The sequence below is a fragment of the Cavia porcellus genome, unplaced genomic scaffold (genome assembly GCF_034190915.1).
Source record: "Cavia porcellus strain 051 isolate PalLab524CR breed Dunkin Hartley unplaced genomic scaffold, mCavPor4.1 scaffold_23, whole genome shotgun sequence".
Lineage (NCBI taxonomy): Eukaryota > Metazoa > Chordata > Mammalia > Rodentia > Caviidae > Cavia > Cavia porcellus.
The window spans coordinates 18,531,590-18,550,664 of record NW_026947506.1 but is presented as its reverse complement, the minus strand read 5'-3'; the positions used below and the strand labels follow the sequence as shown (position 1 = coordinate 18,550,664).

Below are 19,075 nucleotides of genomic sequence, written 5' to 3'. Positions count from 1 at the left end.
ATGCATGCCAGATTTGCACAAAACCCATTTCTGTGATTAAGGCGCTACAAAGAAATGAACTGGAAGGTTGCCATAAAGCATTATTAACATGAACTTATTGCCAAGAGTATTTGTAACATGGACGTAAGGCTTAAAAACCAAAAAATAAAAAGAAAACGAAAACTCCATGACCACTGCCCTCAGTCATTAGTTTTAGCAAAGTTGCATCATAAAACAGCTTCTTGGAAGCACTGACATCCCTCAAGATGAGAGTGTCAAAAGGAAAACAAATGGCCTTTACAGAATGGGATGTTTTGGCTCTAAACATATTGGGTTAGACCTCTGCACTACAGAAGTCAGATCTGCCTGACTTAAAATCCACAACTCTGTTTAACAAATATTTCTGAGCTTCTCCTGGCCAGCCACTCTGCCAGGTTTTGCTGGGAAATAAAACATGAATCAGATACATCTTCTGCCCTAGAGGAGGTTATAGCCTAAGGGAAAGAGGGCCAGGGCAGAGTCACAGCCAGGGACCTTGTGTGCTGCAACAGGAGTGGCAGTAGATATGGCCACATGTGCATGGAAAGGATGGTCAGTGATAGCCAAATTCCACTGCTGCAAGCTCTGAGGTCACTGCAAGGGTCCGGATCTTCAGACACTGCATGGGTCACCCAAGGAGCCTGGAAGAAGCCCTGATACTCAATTATCTCACTGAAACTGAGGTGCCCTACATATTGCAGCCCCTTAGGATGGCACAGGCCACAAACAAGCCTCCCTTTGTGTGTGTTCCAGTGCACTCATACTCATACACAGCAGCATCAGGTATAGAATGGGAGCCCTAGCACAGTGTGTGTTCCATAAATCACAGAAAACTGAGGGATGCTTATTTCATGCCATCATTGTCTTTGTCTTTGAAGAGGAATATTTAACACACTTTAATCTTTAGCTGTTTGTTTGTTTTGCTTTCCAAGCCACTGAGGACAGAACACAGGGCTTTCATATTGAACTGCACACCCAGCACCTTTGCATTTTTTAAAAATTTTGATACAGGGTCTCACTAAGTTGCCCAGCCTGGGCTTAAACTTGTCGTCCTCCTGTCTCGGCCTCCTAGAGTGCTAGCATTACTGGTGTGGGCCAATCGGCCCAGCTCATTATAATGTTGTAGGTAAAATATAAAAATGCAAATGCAATGCATTTTAAAGAATATTCCAAAATCAATCATTGTCATTGTCATGCTACCCAGTCCAATGGGTAATATCTATTAAAAAAAGATTTTTCTATAGAGCTCCAATTTACCATGCGATTATGTCCCAATAAATACCATAAGTTAAAAAAAAAAAAAGACAAAAAAAAAAAAAAAAAACTATTACACCCTAGTCAGCAAAACAGCACAACACTAAGTGTCCCTGGCTGACCCTTGTGACCTGTGATTATCAGGAGCTGTGGCTCACCGTCCCCACCCAGTACCTTGAGGGAGGATCTATGCTGTTACCAGCCCAGGAAAAGACTCAAGTCCTAAACAGGAAGCCAACATTGACATGACATGCATTGCTTCCACATCACTGTAAAGTCACAACATGGTAAGTTGGACCATTGTAAGTTAGGGACCATCTGTGATTTTATCCCACAGTTACACTGCTTATCACAGAGCTGGCTACCATGATATGACTGTTCAATGGAGGCAACTTTTATCTTCCCATGCATCTGTGTAACCTTTCCACCACTGACCACGAAATACAAAGTAGTGTGGTCTATGAAGAAGCAAGTTGTCATGCTAGAAAAGCACACCTTACAGTACAAAGGAAAGTTAGCAATTTATTCTGGGTGAAAATAATAGATTTTCAAATTATTGAATCAAAAATTAAACCAGATGCAGACTTGTTTATCTAACAGCTACAAATAGCCTATCCCTGTCCAGGCTCTGAGATGTGGCATGAACATGAGAGATACTGTGTGTGCAGAGAGCTGACATCCCTCAAGAAACATCTGAAGGAACAAAGGTGTGCCTGAAAAGTCAGTCAATGGCCAGGACTCAGAGAAAAGGAAGAAGGACAAGGGAACAGATGATGAATGGTGGCACTGTTGGGAGGGTGGTCAGCAAAAGATCCTCTACTAAGAACAATGGCCTGGACACCCAAGCAAAGAATGAGAATCTGCAGTTATTTTGGAAAGCAGGTTCCTGGCACAGAAAAAATCTTGTGCAAACACTCCATGAAAAGGTCAGTGGACATCCTACTGGTCAATTTCCCATAACTTGTACACCCACATCTTGAAGGAGAAAAAGTTTAATTTGGCCCATTGGTTCAGGGGATTCAGTCCATCATAAATTGGCTCCAAGGCAGGAACATCATGGCAGAAGGGTGTGGCTGAGCAAAGCTCCTTTGTTTTTATGTAGCAGCTATAGTAAAATGAAACCCTGGAACTTCAGAAGCGTATAAATACATAACTAATCAAAATCCAGGGGAGGCCAGTGTCAGGGTTGTAATAAAAGTATTCAACATATAGGCTTCAAAGAATAAGTGATGAAATTCTGACTGGATCGCAAGGGGAGGCTTGACAGAGACTAAGACGGAAAACAGCACTTCAATAAAGAAGCCCAAGGTGCAAGATGATTATATGAGTGTTTCACAAAAGCAATATTATGTGATGCTTGACTGTTATAAAATTCTGTGCCAATAACAGCATTGCCACTACTCTAATATGAAGACACAAACTTATCCTTATATTTGTACATTTTTCCCTTTCTGTTAAGCCTCAAAGCCTTTTAAAAATTAACTGGTACTTAAAAATCACCTAAGTGTTTATTAAAATGGAAGAATTTGTAGTCTCCAGAGGTAGACATGGATTTCAGCAACTTCCCTGGTGGTTTCACACACATTAAAACATGAGAGGTGTCAGGAAGAGCCTGGTGGGAGAATGGAGGAGAGTGAAGGCAAAACACTTACTGCTGACTTGTTAACAACCTACAAGGGTGAGCAAGGAGGCGGCAGTCAAAGGGAAGTGTGTGCAGAGGGAAGGCTAGGGCTGCCAGGGACCAGGCAACCGTCTTCTGTCCCTGGGGTTCACAGCTTGTTCTCTGCTCCATATGATTATTCAGTCAATCACTCTCACATCTTTGTTGCAGATGCTCATGACAAAGGGTGGCTGGCAAGGAAAGCCGTACCCAAATGCTGCATTAAACACAGATGGATGCACACACACATACACACAATCCAGCACAGGCAGGGAAGCCCTGTCTGCTCTGGCCAAGTCAGTGTCCAAGCCAGATCTCAGATCTCTGCCTTGCTGAAGTGAGTCAAGTTTCAAAGACCTCTTCAGCAATAAAAAGTAGCTAACTTCAAAACCTTCTCCAGCATAATTTAACCTTTTCATTCATGCAAAAAACCATTCCTCCAATCTTTCAGTGCCTCCGGACATTATTAGCATAAATGCTCAATAAGTACATGACAGGTTTAATGACATTAATGAATCACAATCTTGCTTGGGCTTTGCCATGAAGTCCCAGTGTCATGCAGCTTCCCTGTTACCTGTTCCCACCAGGCTGAGCCCTGCTCCCCCTCAGTCACTCCAGCCTCACAGGGCATTGGAGGGGCTGCAAGAAGCCTGCAGACTTGGAATTGGGGGGCCACAGAGTGACAGGCACTTTGCTACATCCCTAGACTTTAATTCTTAAACCCAAAGAAAGTCCCCTGGACCTGAAGGCCTCCTCACTCAGGACCATCACAAATGCCACATGGGGTAAAAACACCTGCCTTGAAAAAGCCAACGGGTGCTAAAAATTGTATTAGGTCTTCATATTAGGTAGAACCACCTAAAACTGCTGTTTATAGAGGTCAGCATCAGACAAACATCAAAAATTCCCTCACAGCAGAATCTGTGAGCTGCAGATTTCTATGACAGCCAGGGCATGTGCAAAATGGTGCAGAGACTTTCTCTTTGCCTTCACTCGGTACAGGGCTGACATGAAACAGAAAAAGAGTCACTGTTTTCCAGAAATTCCAACCATTCCGCTGTACAAGCAGACCCCCACGAAGAGGGGTGCCCCTGAGCCTATTGCCTCTAGTTCCAGCTCACCCAACAGAGAAAGAGGGGAGGGCCAGCTCCTCAGCAAAAGCCACCCCAACTGAGAGTCACAGATAGCATGAGGTCCTGCCCTCCCACCAAGCAGCGCTTTAGCACATTCTCTGAGCCACCTCTTCAGGCCAAGGACCTGCACCGTGGTACTCTCCAGGGACCTACAGGCTCCAGTTGCCTTTAGTGGCCCTGCTGGCCACCACAACCACTGTTCTCCAGGTGTGTGAAATAAGCAATCACCACAACTCAAGTCTAATGGATCTCATTCCAGCAAGGGACATAGATGTGGGCTCATGGTGGGATCCAACTGCCCTAGGACAGTGGGGACAAGGGGAGGAATGTCTGAGTCTCCCCTCACATCCTTCTTCTCACTGGGGAAGTGGAATACTCTGAGGCCAAAGCACACTGCCATGTGAGTATCTTCAGGCTCTCAGGCATTCTTTCTGTGGGCCTGGCAGGTCTCTCCTGGAAATAAATGGGCTTCTCGAGGTCATCAAAGGCCACAAGGCCAACAGCACCCTGAGAGGCAGAGGACATGCTAGGTCTAAAAATAAGGTACTTGGACAATGCTTATGGGGCTAGCAGTCACAAAATACCACATGGGCAAAATGTACATATATGACCAAGAATATAAGAGTTACTCTGGAAATGTCTGTTTCTATCAGTAAATACATGATGATTCTGATCCTCCTGGTTTTTGTCATCACTGCTATTCTATTTGAAGTGGCTCTGCATAACCATCTGCCACTGTAGTACAGATTCCCTGCCATAGGGAATCCATCAAAGAGGGGCACTTGGGGGATGCCCCATGGTCGGGAAAGACACCACTTACCCCACCCTCTGGTTCTCTCCTGTGGAGTTACCCAGGAGAAACCCAGGTAAAAATTGCCCATGCATTTACAGATCTATGAACATCTCATTTGGCTCTGCAGACCTGGGTGAGTCCCGGTGGCTCCAACTCATACCTAGCACTCAAGAGCAGGGGGAAAGCTCATTATACTACAGCACATGAACATACTATCAAGCCTTTGTCCTTCAAAGAAAAACACAATTTTCAGCAGTCACCTCCCAGAAGCCAAAGGAGCTAACATCCAAAATCTAATATAAACAGCAAAGCCTGGGTCAAGATTTCAGAGTCAGTCTCCCTAAAATGAGAGGGAAACACCAGCTACAGGGACTAGGAGACACTGTCACGATCACTTTGGGAAGTAAAGTCAGAGAAGGGAGAGTCCTAGGACCTCCCTCGCTATCTCAGCTTGTGACAGCCAGGTAGCACGTGACATAAGACAGAGTGTTTCCTCTATTGTAGAAAAAATCAGGTCTTTAAACCAGGCATGGTGGCACAAGCCCAGGACTCAGGAGGCTGAGACAGGATAATTGCCAGGAATTCAACATCAATGTGAGCTCCATCGTGAGTTCTAGTTCAGCCTGACTATACATATTGACACTGTCTCAAAACAACTCTCTGTGTATATGTGCAAATGACCTTGTGTTTTCAAATTCAATTGCGTTCTTTTTGAAAGAAATAAGGTGTTTTGCAATGACTGTCCAGGACAGCTGCTCTAGAGGCGGGGACTTTCTGAGACAGACTCTCTGTGAGTCAGGTCCTGGAACATGGTGACCTTGGCTTAAGGGGAGCTGTCCCAAGTGCTAACCCCAACTATAAACAGGAAACCAGCCCTCCTGCCACTCAGGTCTCAAGGCTGTTAACTTCTCACTGAACCTATAGGACAGAGATGACCATGACAAGGCTCTGACGCTTGAGGTCTTCATCCATTAAGACAAGAGTGCACCGAGTTCTCAGCCCATAAGGCGGATGCTGCTGAGGAGAAGCAGGAGGTGGCTCCAAAGTGGGCAAAGCTGAATGCGTCTGCAGGCCTATGCACCTGGACCCAAGCTAGCGGGTCCTCTGGGCTCACCCCGTAGGCCTGGAGCCCACCTGCCAAGACTGGGAGGAGGCAGACACTGGACCATGTCCTGTTCTTTAAAACAGTGACTCAGAAGTGTCGGCCTTAAGGATGAGCTTTGCATTTTTGTTCCTACCCAACATTTCCTGGCCTGATGACAAGGTCATACAAAGGCACCTGGGCCTCCCTGAACAGGCAACACTGGTTAGTGGTCCATGGATGGATGCAGACTGAGCACATGAGTCCTGGAAGGGGGAAAATAAGTGAGCAACCTGCAGCTGCACCAGGGTTTCTACCTCTGCACAGAAGCCCAGCAAGACCTCTGCCGGTTCTCCTGCTTCCCAAAAGAAACTCTGCGGGAATCCATCTCCCAGATGAGGACAAGGAACTGGGACAATCCTTGTCACCATTTTGTACAGGGACCTTTGAGCAGGAATTCCATGGCATTTACAGAAGCAGCAGCTGTCAATTCCGAAGCGCTTCCTTTGTTTCCTGTTTGGGAATTCTTACCTGTTATAACTCACAGCCTTCCCCTGATAGAAACAGTGAGATGCAGGAATATTCAGTGACTCACCCAAAGCCAAGCAGCCACCTGGGGCAGAGGTGAGAATTACACTATTATTCCTAAAGAAGGTTTCCTCTCCATCAGGCACTGAAAACGGGTCTGTTGTGTCTACAGTCAGCCCTCCTTCCCCGAGCACCTGCATCCAGGGACTCAAACCATGGATCAAACGTATTAAGGGAAATCTGCATCTATAGTAAACACGTGCAGAGTTTTTTTCCTTGTTATTATTTCCTAAACAACACAGCGTAATGACCATCACATAGCATTTGCCCTGTGTTAAGTATCACAAGGCATCGAGCGTGGGTATACACGGGAGGGTTGCAGAGGTTACATGCGGACTCAGTGCCACTTTACACAAAGAACTTGAATGAGGAGAAGGCTTTGGTGTTGAAGGAGCCCCACAGGTCTGCACAATTGTGCTTCACCTTCTTCTGGGCAGCATCTCATCCTTGATAGTGATTCCTTGGACTCTGCTCCAAAATGGCTTTGCACTCATCAACACGTCTTGCCCGCATCTCCCCTCAGTTCTTGTGACATCAAGCACCTGGGACTGTGGAAGAGTCCACACCACAGTGTCCCACCCAAGACTCACTGTGAAGCTCAGAGACAGTGAGACCCTCTCAGGGATGCACAGCTATCAGGGATCCTGGGGAAATTTGAACCCCTAATTCCAGACACAAAACCCATCCTTGGATGTCCTTCTCTGACAAAATGGGCAATAAAATCTTCATGCCACAGGAAAACACTCCACCTGAAGATTTAGATTTAAGATGCTGTATTGTATCCTAATATCTTAAAGCACCATTAACAATTTAACAGAGCAAACCTTCTAACAGTAAATTTTTATATTACTTTAGAATCTTATATTGTCATTTTTATTCTTAATAAAAAATGCCTTGATGTAGCTTGAACCATTTTGCATTTAACTACAGAAACATTTCAACAGTGTTTGGAATAAGTATATGACTTCTATAAATGAAATTAGTTTTGTTTGCCTTTAAAATGTCAAGTGATATTTATGTATTTGCTTTTACTAAGATCTTCTAAAATCAAAGTTTGGGAAATTCGTGACTTTTGCACTAGATTTACAAACTCCCTACAGCAGTCTGCTTGGATTCCTGCCAAATGGGGTTCCACCAACTCTAGCCCTGATGGATTCAATTCCATGCACAATGTGCAGCAGGGATTGAAGGGGAGGGGACCAGTGTTCCTTGTCCCACACAATCCAGGAAGGTGACAGAGAAGTCCTCTCCTTGGCATCCTCCTCTGCAGTGTCTGCCCCACAGGTCTTCGTATGCTTCAAGCATCTTCTGCCTCTGCCTACACCCTCCTGGTTCTCCTCCTACCTCTGTGGCTATTTCTCTATCTTTTATCGATTTCTTTCTTGCTTTTCTCCTCAATAAAACCCTTCTTCTAGGCATCTACAAACTCAGTTGCAGACCTCAAGGAGATGCCTTCCCAAGGAAATACATTACCCAAAGTTTTGAAGTTCATTACTATGAAGTCAGGCAACAAACTGCGACACTATGGTCCTAATTTCTCCACAAAGATTATAGAAGACCACCTGGGTGGCTCTCCTGAATACAGAGCATTTACTTCTACTGTTGGCTAAACCTGGTTCTGTCTCCATGTACTGATATGTACAGAGCTGGCTAAGCTACTTCCCTTTCCCTTCAATTGGCTCTAAACAATGTAAACAGCGCTAGCTGTAGTCTTTGAAACCAGACTACAGCTGCTGCTTCCCTACCTCCATGTCTCCCTAAAGGGTTGAGCCCCATGGGATGCACAGGCAATGCTCCAGGGCTGTCAATTGTGTTTGAGACTCCAGATAAGAGGATGTGACTTCTCAGGGAAGAAAAGGTTTGCACATCAGAACAGAAGCACCAGTTTTCTAAATGTTAATGCTATCTCAATCATATTATGAACACTGGTCTTTCTGCATATCCTTTTCTCTGCATGTTGCACAGGTGCTTTCTGGCCTTCTGTGTAGCCCAGCTCAGAGAACTCATGCATTTCCCACCATTGTCACAGTCACTTATCCTTAGCCACTCCTTCTTTACGAATTAATAAAAGTCCACATTAGGCCCTGGTCAAAGCCCTGTTCCATGAACCCTCATCTGGACCAGACTCAGAGCCCCTTGGCTCCCCATAACTATAAATAAGTCTTAGTGTCACTCTTCTCACAATGGGTTGTACTGGAGTTTGAAATTAACTCACCAGAATTCCAATAACATTTCCTTGGGATTACAAATATAACTCCTATATGGACAACTGTTTCTTGGAAAATAATATGTAACCTAGTAACTGGTGATTTCATACTGTATATATTTTTTTCTAGAAATACTGTATTATTTGTACCCTTTTACTGCATTAATTTTTTTATGTCCTTTCTTTTTTTTCTTCTTTTTCTTCTCTCTTTAAATAAAAACAAACAAACAAACAAACGAACAACAACAACAATAACAAAAAACCAAATATAACTCCTCAGACCATGACAAGGTCAGGAAAAAGGTCTCTGTAAAAGATAAAAGGTTCATATTTCTAAGGATTGATGTGAGGTCTGTGCTCAGAGGATTTGTCCAGTCTCCTGCATCGGGCCCACGCTCATTGTCTTCCATCCACATTCTGATTCCCTCTCTTCTAATGCCATCTATAATGGAGCTGGAACTCTCAAAACTCCCTTCCACTCACCCCATTCTCTCACCTCTGCCATCCACTTTCTTGGCAGGTGCTACCACCACAGGTTCCAAACACCTCTTTCAGCTGAGAGAGTCTTATTACATAGCACACCAGCTAGTTTCTGATTAGTGCATAAAATTTGTAGCCAGTTGTGGTAGTGCACACCTGCATGCCTGTAACCCCAACAATTGGGGAGCTGAAAAGAAGAACTGCAAGTCCTAAGCCAGACTGATGAATTAACAAGATCCTGTCTCAAAATTAAAATGCTTTTAAAAGGCTGGGATGTAGCTCAGTGGTACAGTGCATGGGTTCAATCTCCAATAGAAAACAAAATAAGATAAAATATGTGCTACAGTTGAGTAAGCCTAGTACCAAATCACTCCTACCACACTTCCTCTGTAACAGTGAAGGGTGACAAGAAGTACAGGTGTCACTGTGGGTCACCCAGGCACTGTGTAACTGGATGCTGTTTTCAGTCTGTTCATCTACATAGTCTGGCATTGGACTGTGATTAGCAAATTTTAAAGCATGGGGTGCAGCAGTTTATCCATCACCTTCACTCCATCCCACTGCTAAACCTGAATCTGGCTGCCCACTGTCACCTGAGCACATGCAGCCTGCCTGTCAAACTAACACCAGCCTCTGTGTCCTGAACACTCTGCCACAATTCCCAGAGGCATTGCAGAGCATATCCTACTGTGCTCTGTGGTTGCACAGAAGGACTGAAATGCTCCCTCATCATGAGATGAGTGCAGTGACCCCTCACCATCACACCTGGGCTGCCTGGCCTGGTCTCCACCTTTAGTGACACTAGGTTTCAAACATGTAGGACACTGCCTTGAGTACCCCCAGCATGCATACTTCTATCTCCTCCTACATCACTCTCTCTGCGTGGACTCCTACCAGAGTTCAACTCTAGTGCCCTCTGCACGCAGTTCAAGCCCTCACTGAGTCTTTCTGTCACTCTTGGAAAGTGTGTTTGCACATGTGTCCTCCCCCACCAGGCTCTAGACAGGAACCAGACTCACTGGTCCTTCTCTCCTCAAAAGCACCCAACCAGCACAGGGCTTTAAACACAGAGGAAGCTAAAAATAACTAAATAAAACGGAATCAGGGAAGAGGTATGAAGGAAGAAAGAACATTACTGAATTTATAACCTGTATCCCCAGTGACTGGCATGGTGTTTTGAAGAATTAAGAGCTGGGAATCAGCAGGTCTCAAAACACATGCCCAACTCCTGTGCTGATCTTAACTAAGTTCAACAAGCACACGTGATCTCCAATGTGAGATTTGGATTCTTTACAGCCCAAATGACTCTGTATACCACCAGGAGGATAGAAGTGCCACTGCAGCAGGTACAGAAACCCGACATCCTTTATTTACCCAGTGAATTTAGCTTTATTTTCCATCACTTTAATCTCCCATTCTCCTGCCTTCCTATTTGCTTTCCAAGCTGGGACAGTTCTCTCTCCTGATGCTTAAACCACAGTCACCATTAACACCAGTAGTAAAGAGTAGCAAGAAGGAGCCACGGCCATGCAGTGGTGTTGGAGAAATAGGGCCATGAACAGGGAGGCAGCAGAAATATGTGGTCTGGCTGGAGTTGTCCACATGGCCAGCCAGGAAAATCCCCAGGGTGCCAGGCCGCTGGGCAGTTTTTCCACAACTGCAGCACTCCGAGTCCCAACCCATCTCTCACCAATAAAAGTACAAGCGAGGTTGACCACGCAGGCCCAGAGACATAAATGCTCTGTGGAAAAGGAGGCCCCTCTTCCATGGAAAGTTGGCTTCACGTTTCACAGAGAGGCAGGGAAAATGCACAGCAAGACCCACACCACGCTGCAACAGGAAGAAGAGGCCACACTGAGCCCAGAGCAGGCCTGGGGCACCGAGCTCCCCACAAAGTCCACCTGGATTCCCCACCCTGCATCCTTGCTCCGTCAGCTTTTCTTTGTATCTATTGCTGATGAACCTCTGCACCCTAATACACAGAGGAAATAAGAATTTAGACACTGTTACCAACAGCAGCAGGAAAACATCCTTCCAGAGGGCTCTTGCCATGCAGAGCCTTGGGCCAAAGCTCACCTGCTGCATCTTGCCTGCTGCACTGTCACAGCAGACAGTGACACCCATTGCCTCTCTTGAGAAGAGGAAACTGAGGCACGGGCCTGGAGTTCATTATTAGGCGAACCTGAAGACAGGCCCTTCAGTGTCATAGCTAAACCTCCCAGCTAAAGTGATAAGACCTGCAGTCTCCCTTGGAGGGGTCTCTGGATTCCAGCCACCTGTGCTTCAAGATCAAAATCATTCTGCCTCTCAGCAAAGAGACTATGCTTTGTGGAGGTGGAAACCAATCTCTGAAGCTTCAAAAGTATCAGCAGAAGCAGTGGATTTTAACTGGCTTCACGTTCCAGTTCTACGTGTAGTCACTGTGTGGCCTCAGGAGATGTGCTGTGCTTCTCTGGGCCCAAACAAAGCATGGATGAGAACAACCATCTCAGAAATGGTGGCTGTGAGTCAGCCTGCACAGTCCCTGACTTAGATACTGCCCTCCAGAATCGTTCTGTTGGAAGACAACTGGCCATGCCATCTTCTGAACAGAATAAAAACAATCAGACAGTGAATAAATAGATCTGATCACTGCCTGAGTGAGTATCCACAGTCTAGAAAGGAGAAGTATGGCACTCTGGTGCGCACAGGACGTGCAGGAGGCATTTCTCTGAACACAGCCGGGGCCCATATATCTCCTTCCCCTCCCCTCTGGCACGCAGAGGACTTGAATCCCGGCGATGTTCTCTCTCCTCCTCTCAGACTGTAGATAACCATCCTGCAGCCAGGCAATGCAAACAGCCGACGCCAGGGGGATTTCTTAGAGATAAAGAGGCTGAGACGCTGGCGGCCACTTGCTCAGCAGAGGACAATTGTGATAAAGGAGGGGAGACAGCAGTCAGTGACCTCTATGTTCACTATGTGACTGACTCTGAGACAGTGGAGCCACACTTCCTGTAACACCAATGCCACGAGGTTATTCCTCAGCAGAGTCCACTGCTACACTGCGCCACTGGATTCCAGGAAGGAAATTTCAGCCTCAGAATAATGCATTTCACTGAACAAAACATATGCCCAACCAAGATCCGATTTGTGATTTCCTCAGTTTCTAGTCCTGGGTGAACTCTCTGGCTTCTGTTATTTCTTCCTGAGTCACAGCAAGTAGGAAGAGTACAAGGAGCCCAAGACCTTCCACACACATGGTGTGAGTGTGGGGTGTCTGGGTCCAGGCTCACACTGCAGATGCATTCACCTGGGACTGGCTGTTCCTGCCAGCTGGACTCCAGGGCTGGCAATGATGTGCTTCTCTGGGCATTATCAGAAAAGCAATTCTAGCAAGAAGGGGAAACCATCAAACAGAGCAGTGACAGGTCTGGGCTTCCCTCCCTCATCTCTGAAAGCGATCACCTTGTAAGGTGGGAAAGGCAACAACAAAGCAAGCGCATCCTTATCCTGACTGCCAATGCCGATGCCCGGCTCTGAGAACCTGAGTCACCAGCCCAGGCCCATGGACCAAGGCCTCAAGGCCCACCCACTCCAAAGCAGCCGCTGTGCCAGCGAACAAACATAACTTACTCTTGGTCCACAGCTGGGGTCTGGCACAATGCTCGTCTATGCAGACGATGACAGACGAGAATAAAAATATTCAGTTCTGCTTCCCGTGGTCACCACACAGTGTCATCCCCACAGTCTCCACCAAAATGAGCTCAGTCCACCTTTGAAATATTCCAGAGCTTGAAGGTTTAAAGCAGGCCAAGCTGATTTTGTGGGCTTTTCCAAGCTTTGACACTGTAATTACACACAGGACTCTGTGCCACCAAATTCCTCCCAACTGAAACATTTCACATCTTTTTTAAGCAGGTTAGGTTTTTGGGTTTTTTTAGCACATGTTATGAAATAAGATATGAACTTATGCCCAGCCTTAGGCACATTTCTGCCAAAAGGTTGGACCAACACAAAATAAAAGTGACCTTTCTTTATTGAAAGCTCCATTAACACTATAAACCTAGCTTAAGATCAGGTCAGCTGAAATCACAGAGTGTGATTAACAAATCCTAAAAGGCTCAAAGGAAAAAATCAAAATAACTCAAGGAACACCAAAAGAAAATGATATTGATGGTCTTTCTGTTTCACCCTGCTTTCTCACATGTTTAACAAACAGCCTCTTTCTCCTGGGTATAGAGAGGCACATCTTCTTTTATTTATTTATTTATTTATTTATTTATTTATTGGTCTGTAACCTTTTTTTTTTTTTTTTTTTTTTTTTTTTGTACTGCAGATCAAACTCACCACCTCACACTTGCCAGGCAGGCGCTTATCCCACTGAGCTAAATTCTCAGCCCAGACAAATGCTCTTTTAAAGACAGTCCGAGATCAAGTGTGGGCTCTACTATGTTAGTGACTAAAATACTATTCAGTCTACAGTTAAATGAATCCACTAGAATACAACTTCATGGGCCATTTAACCTCACATATCTCAATTTGCTCACTTTTAAAGCAAATCCAAAGCACTCTGAAGATTTTCATAAGGATGAAATGAAGGAATGCAGTCTTTGGTGAGGTGAGAGCCTGGCAAGTAAAAAGTGCTCACAAAAGTCTGCTTGCTAATGTTGTTAGATTGCTAAATATGCTGTTTCCCACCTATGTGCAGAAGGTGCCAAGCAACCTCCCAGTCATTGGGTGGGAACTGAAACCCACAGACCCCAGTGGGCCGCATGGAAACGTCCAAGGAAGAGAGGACTAGCCAGGCATTGATCCTCACTCTGCTCTGCCAACTCAGTATAGAAGCCTGGGGGACAATGAGGACTGTGCAGCTGCCTCCTTAAATCCCACCAACGTCACGGTGACCTATCACTGAGCTAAGGAAGGTGCTGTAAGGGCCTCCTGAGTAACAGCTGAGACCTGGTACCCAAGTCCCCAGAAAGAACTTCTGACATTGCTTACAAAAGCCAGAAATCTCCAAATGTTACTTAAGTGCTAAAGAAATACAGTCAGGTGTGATGGCACATTGCTATGATGTCAGTACTCTAGAAGGCTGAGGCAGAAGGATCTCTCAAAATCAAGCCCAACCTGAGGAACTTAACAACTTATCACAACCCTGTTCCCAAACTTAAAAGGGAGGGGGATCTCAGTGCAAAGGTCCTGGGTTCAATCCCCAGTAAAGGAGGAAGAAAGATTAGGACATAAAGAACCTAGTACTCTTAAGAATATAAGCAATATTTTTCTGAAATAAGTATCATTCAAGTATCATTCCTATTTGAATTCCATAAGATTTATTTTTTCACACTGATTTGCCTTCTAGATTGTAGGGATCTAACACCTCTTTTTTTTTTTTAAACTAAGTCTCCAAATTCAGAGAAAGGCATTATTTTCCACCTGGCTAGGAGTACCGAAAAGAGAGAGTGCTGTGTAGGGAGTTTTCATGTTACTTGGGAATGCTTTGCAAAACTCAAACAGCACACTTGAATTTTATAAATGGAGAAAAATAATATTTTCACATATGGCGCCCTCTGCACATTTAAATATTACTTGGTCAGAATAATTTCCACTGAAATCTTAAGAGAATAACATGAAATAGTTGGCTCACATTATATAGGCAAGAGAAAGGACAAAGGGAGGTTACACACACACACAGGATTTGCAGGCCTACAACTGTGTCAACACTGAAACTCAAATTCTTTTCCGCAGGTTCTTTAGCAGAGATTATTAACATAGCAGCTCATAAACACAGAATCTAAAGAGCCCCCTCTCTCAGCAATTCTTGCTAGGCAGCTATATTTATCATCTCAGCAAATGTAATGCATTTTCACTGCTAATTTCCAGTCTTCAGAACCTGAAAGTCATTGGATGCAGGCATTCATCTTCTGCACCTTCCCCATGTCTCATTTCCCAACTCTGATCTGTCTCTTGTCATGAGATTGTTTGGCGTTTAAACCCAGATGGCCTGGCCTTTACCCGTATAGAGATGGATTCTCTCTCTACTTCCTCAGGACATGCTGCTCTGGTAACAGGTAATCATCTATCACTTGGAGCTTTGCATTTCACTGCCCTGATGCATTTCCAACAGAGTTTAGCAACCTGTGGTTTTTAACCAAAGTTTGCCAAAAGTGACTGGCATGTAAAACACTCTTCAGCAAAGACAGTGTTCTCTGAATCTATATTTCATCCTAGAAACTCTTATTCCTGTAACTTAGTCTCCTCCAATACTTATTAGATTTATTAACTATTAAGCTAAAATGACTTGAAACAAACTGAGTTATCTAAGCATTTGACAATCCAGTGTCACTCTTGAAGAATGACACTTTCTCTCCTTTCTAATTCAGGTTCCTTAATCAGAAAGGAAGGCTGTATTGGCGACCTGGGGTAAAGGCAAGGGAACTGGAGACAGAAATCCAAGATTACAGCTTGTCCCTGCATTTTCCTCTGTGGCTGTCATCTCTCTCCCCTTGTCACTACCTTAACGCTGACCTTTGCACCTGAATGTTATCTCACCCTTTTCCTGCAGAACTCAGAACACAGGACCAACACACAAAGTGTGGTGGTGACAGCCATTGGCAGGGACCTACACTGCAAGCTGTAATCCTCACAGACACAGTGGCATGAAAGTCCATCTTAGCTTTTTAGATGTCCAAGAGAAGAATTCCCAGCCTGAGAAACTGAAACCACCCAATCCATGAAACTCAGAAACTCAACTAAATTCAATGCACAAACTTATGATGAAAAACAATTTTTAGCCAGCTGATTATGTGATCATCCAGGACGCGTGGGCAGTCGCATTCCCCTGTACACTCACCAGGCACACACACATTATACACGGGTTGTCTGTGATGAACGGGATCTGGAGCTCCTCCCCTTCATTTTCACATTTTGCAACAGAACCTGAAATGAAGAAATTTTTAAAAATTTAAACCTCGTTCAGTGTGGTCTGACTACGAAATCTTCAAGTTTCACACAATCCCTTCTTGAAGCACCTACCCAAATTTCAGAAATGCTCATGAGTTTTTAAATCATGAAATTTATCAAAATACATCTCTCAAATCTGTTTTAAATATTTTTATTTTTAAAACTTTTTTTCTTTTTTCCTTTTTTTTTTTTTTTTTTTTTTTTTTTTTTTTGGTGCTGGGGATGGAACTCACCGAGACTTATGACACTGAGCTAAACTCCCAACCCTTAAAAAACTAATATAAGGATAGATGTTCCGTTTGCAGTTGGTTTAGGCACATTAGAAATAATCTTGAATGTTTAACAACGTCCCTCCTTTGGGGAGTCATCTCCACTACAAGCACATCCCCATACTAAAAAACACAGATTTGGCCATGATGCAGATTTCCCCAATGAGCAGAATTCTGGCACGCACCCCAGCATGGGCCTTTCCCAAGGCTCTGCCTCAGAGCCCACTCTGGGGTCACCTGCTGAGATGAAGCCCCCTCCTCTCTGGGACCCCGGACTCGAACTCTTCTCTTCTATACCAGGTGTCAGTGAAGTTTGTCCTCAGAACTGGGGCACAGGTCTTCGACCTCCCGAGCTGCGATCATCCATCCCGAGCCGCGCCCCGCCCGTCCCCGGCCCGCACCTCATATCCCCGCGGGAGCTGGCGCCTGGAAAGCATCGCCGGCGCCGGACGCCCCGAGACGCGAGGACTGAGCCGTGGGGACGCGGCCACTCCGCAGCCGCACTGGAGCGGCGCGGATGAACAGGAGGCTCCGGGAAACCAGTGAATAAGGGAACCTCAGTCCGAGAGCGGACCGCGTCCTCACTGCGCCGCGCGCCGGCCGGCACCGCACAGATCTTGCGCTGCCCCGCCGCCTCCGCCGCCTCCGTCCCGTGTCCCGACTCGGCCTCCCCTTCCGTCCCTCCTCCGGTCCCCTCCGTGCCGTCGGTGCCCTCAGTCCCTCTCGGTCCCCTCGGCCGCCCGTACCTGTCAGCAGCGAGGAGCCCAGGCCCCCGCGCAGCCCCGCGCAGCCCAGCAGCAGCAGCAGCAGCAGCAGCCGCGCGCCCCAGCTCGCCGCGCGCCCGCGCATCTCCACCTGAGTCCCCGCCGCGCCCGCCGCGAGTGGAGCCGCGCCGAGGGCGGGATGGGCGGGGCCGGAGGCCGAGGCGGCGCGGGGACCCCGGTCCCGCGGGCCGGTGGGGGCGCAGCCCACAGTGCGAGCTGCGGCGCGCTCGGTCGGGCGGCCGAGGCAGGCGCCTCCCTCCCAGGCTCGGCGGGCAGCGTGTCCACCGCCACCCTCCCCGCGGGCTTGGTAGGGACCGTGGCGGAGACCGGGCTGCGTGGCGCCACCTTTCGGGGCCGCGGGGGGCGTCCTGCGCAGACCTCGTCACCCTGAACGGGAACCGCCCCGCGTCCCCTGGGGTGGGCGCGCAAGGGCGCCACCCGCCGGGTCCTGAGGACCCAGGAGCACAGGGCTCGAGACCGAGCAGAGGGGCTCGGGAGCCCTGAGGTGAGCAGGAGGCTGCAGGCGCCCGCGTTTCCCTCTCAGAACAGTTCACTGAGAAACCTGAATTAAGATAGGTGATGTGGCCGCTTTCCCCACAGATAACACTGCGTCGGACAGAAGGCTCCTGGAGGGGAAACTGGAGGCTTTAATGCTCTCACTAACCACGCAAAGACAGCCTAAAAAGCGAAATAATCTTGAGGCCCAGTTTTTCTTCCCACAGTGAGTGATTAAAATAGAAATAAATAAAAGTTTTGGCTGTCACAGAGAAACACGGTCTGCTGAAGCCCCTAACCCTACCATCTGAAGACATCTTCTCTTCAATGGGTTTTCAGGTCACAATATTAACAGCGTCTTAAGGAAAGAAAACAACAATGGAGACGCAGATGCGGGAGGCCATGCGCTGACCCGGAAGGCGGGAGGTGTGCACGCATGCGCACTGCACACCTGCACGTGCTGATACACGCTCTGCCGCACGCTCTGGCGTTGCTTTGACGCCTTCCCTGAAATCAGGCCTGGTGGCCCCCGCAGTTTGCACTGCAGGTTTGTTCGCAATGAAGCCCAGATGTGTGGGGGTTTTGTATACTGGGTCCCATGGTGCCTTTGGGTGCAATGGAATTCTCCTTCGTGTAGGTGCAAATCCCGAAACCAGTTGGAAACATTCCCTTCTGCTTGGAAATCTGCAAAGTGAAGATGCACAGAAGCCTTGGGTGAGCCTGGCTCTTCTTGTTTGTTACAATCCAGTGCCACCTGTGATTTCCCTAGCTGCATTCTCCACAGATGGGTCCCACTTCTGCAAGAGCTCTCTCCCAAGGGCTCAGCACAGGGTCTGTCCCCAACATGTACTCTGCTGCAGCCATTCCTTCCAGGGACATCTTCAGCTGCCACTTGCTGTCTATCTGTGCAGAGCTTAGTTAGTCCCAGGTCAGACAGAAAAGAATCCGCCCTCACCAAAAGACACACAGATTCGCTGTCACATTCAGACCTGCCCAGTCAGTGTTTCAGAACCTCTTTTACAAAGGCCCTGTGATTGGCTCCCGGATAGAAGTAGAAATGATACTTTCACCTAGTTTTTTTTTTTTTTTTTTTTTTTTTGTGGGTGTGTGTGTGTCTTTTTCCTTTTTATTGGTACCAGGGATCGAACTCACGACCCCCTACTTGCAAGGCAGGCACTTATGCTGCTGAGCTAAATCCCCAGCCCCTCACCTAGTTTTCTAAAGTCCTCCAAAGTCCTAAATGGCCTTGCTGAAATCAAGAGGAAAAATGCGTGCTTGGCTCTGTTTATGACATCTTTCACGGGAAAGCAGGAAATGCAGCCTAAAAGGCCACTGTTGAACTGTATTTTTTTTTTTTTTTTGTCTTTTTCGTTTTTATTGGTACTGGGAATC

The 19,075-nt window shown here is 46.6% G+C and overlaps 1 protein-coding gene across 5 annotated transcripts in view; it reads right to left on the bottom strand.

Moving 5' to 3' along the window:
- The window catches only part of LOC134472453 (BMP-binding endothelial regulator protein-like), a 262,792-nt gene extending 245,246 nt beyond the window's left edge, over positions 1-17,546 (bottom strand). Inside the window, exons 1-2 of one of the 5 annotated variants that reach the window (XM_063233856.1) lie at positions 17,171-17,546; positions 16,046-16,131 (exon numbers count right to left, since the gene is read on the bottom strand). In XM_063233856.1, coding sequence (XP_063089926.1) covers positions 16,046-16,131; positions 17,171-17,273 — 189 coding nt within the window. In that variant the 5' untranslated portion in view covers positions 17,274-17,546. Of the gene's footprint in view, positions 1-16,045; positions 16,132-16,609; positions 16,728-16,825; positions 17,064-17,170 lie in introns of those variants that run through there. The other 4 variants (XM_063233857.1, XM_063233854.1, XM_063233853.1 and 1 more) reach the window with 4 other exon arrangements.
- Between the last annotated feature and the right edge of the window lie 1,529 nt (positions 17,547-19,075).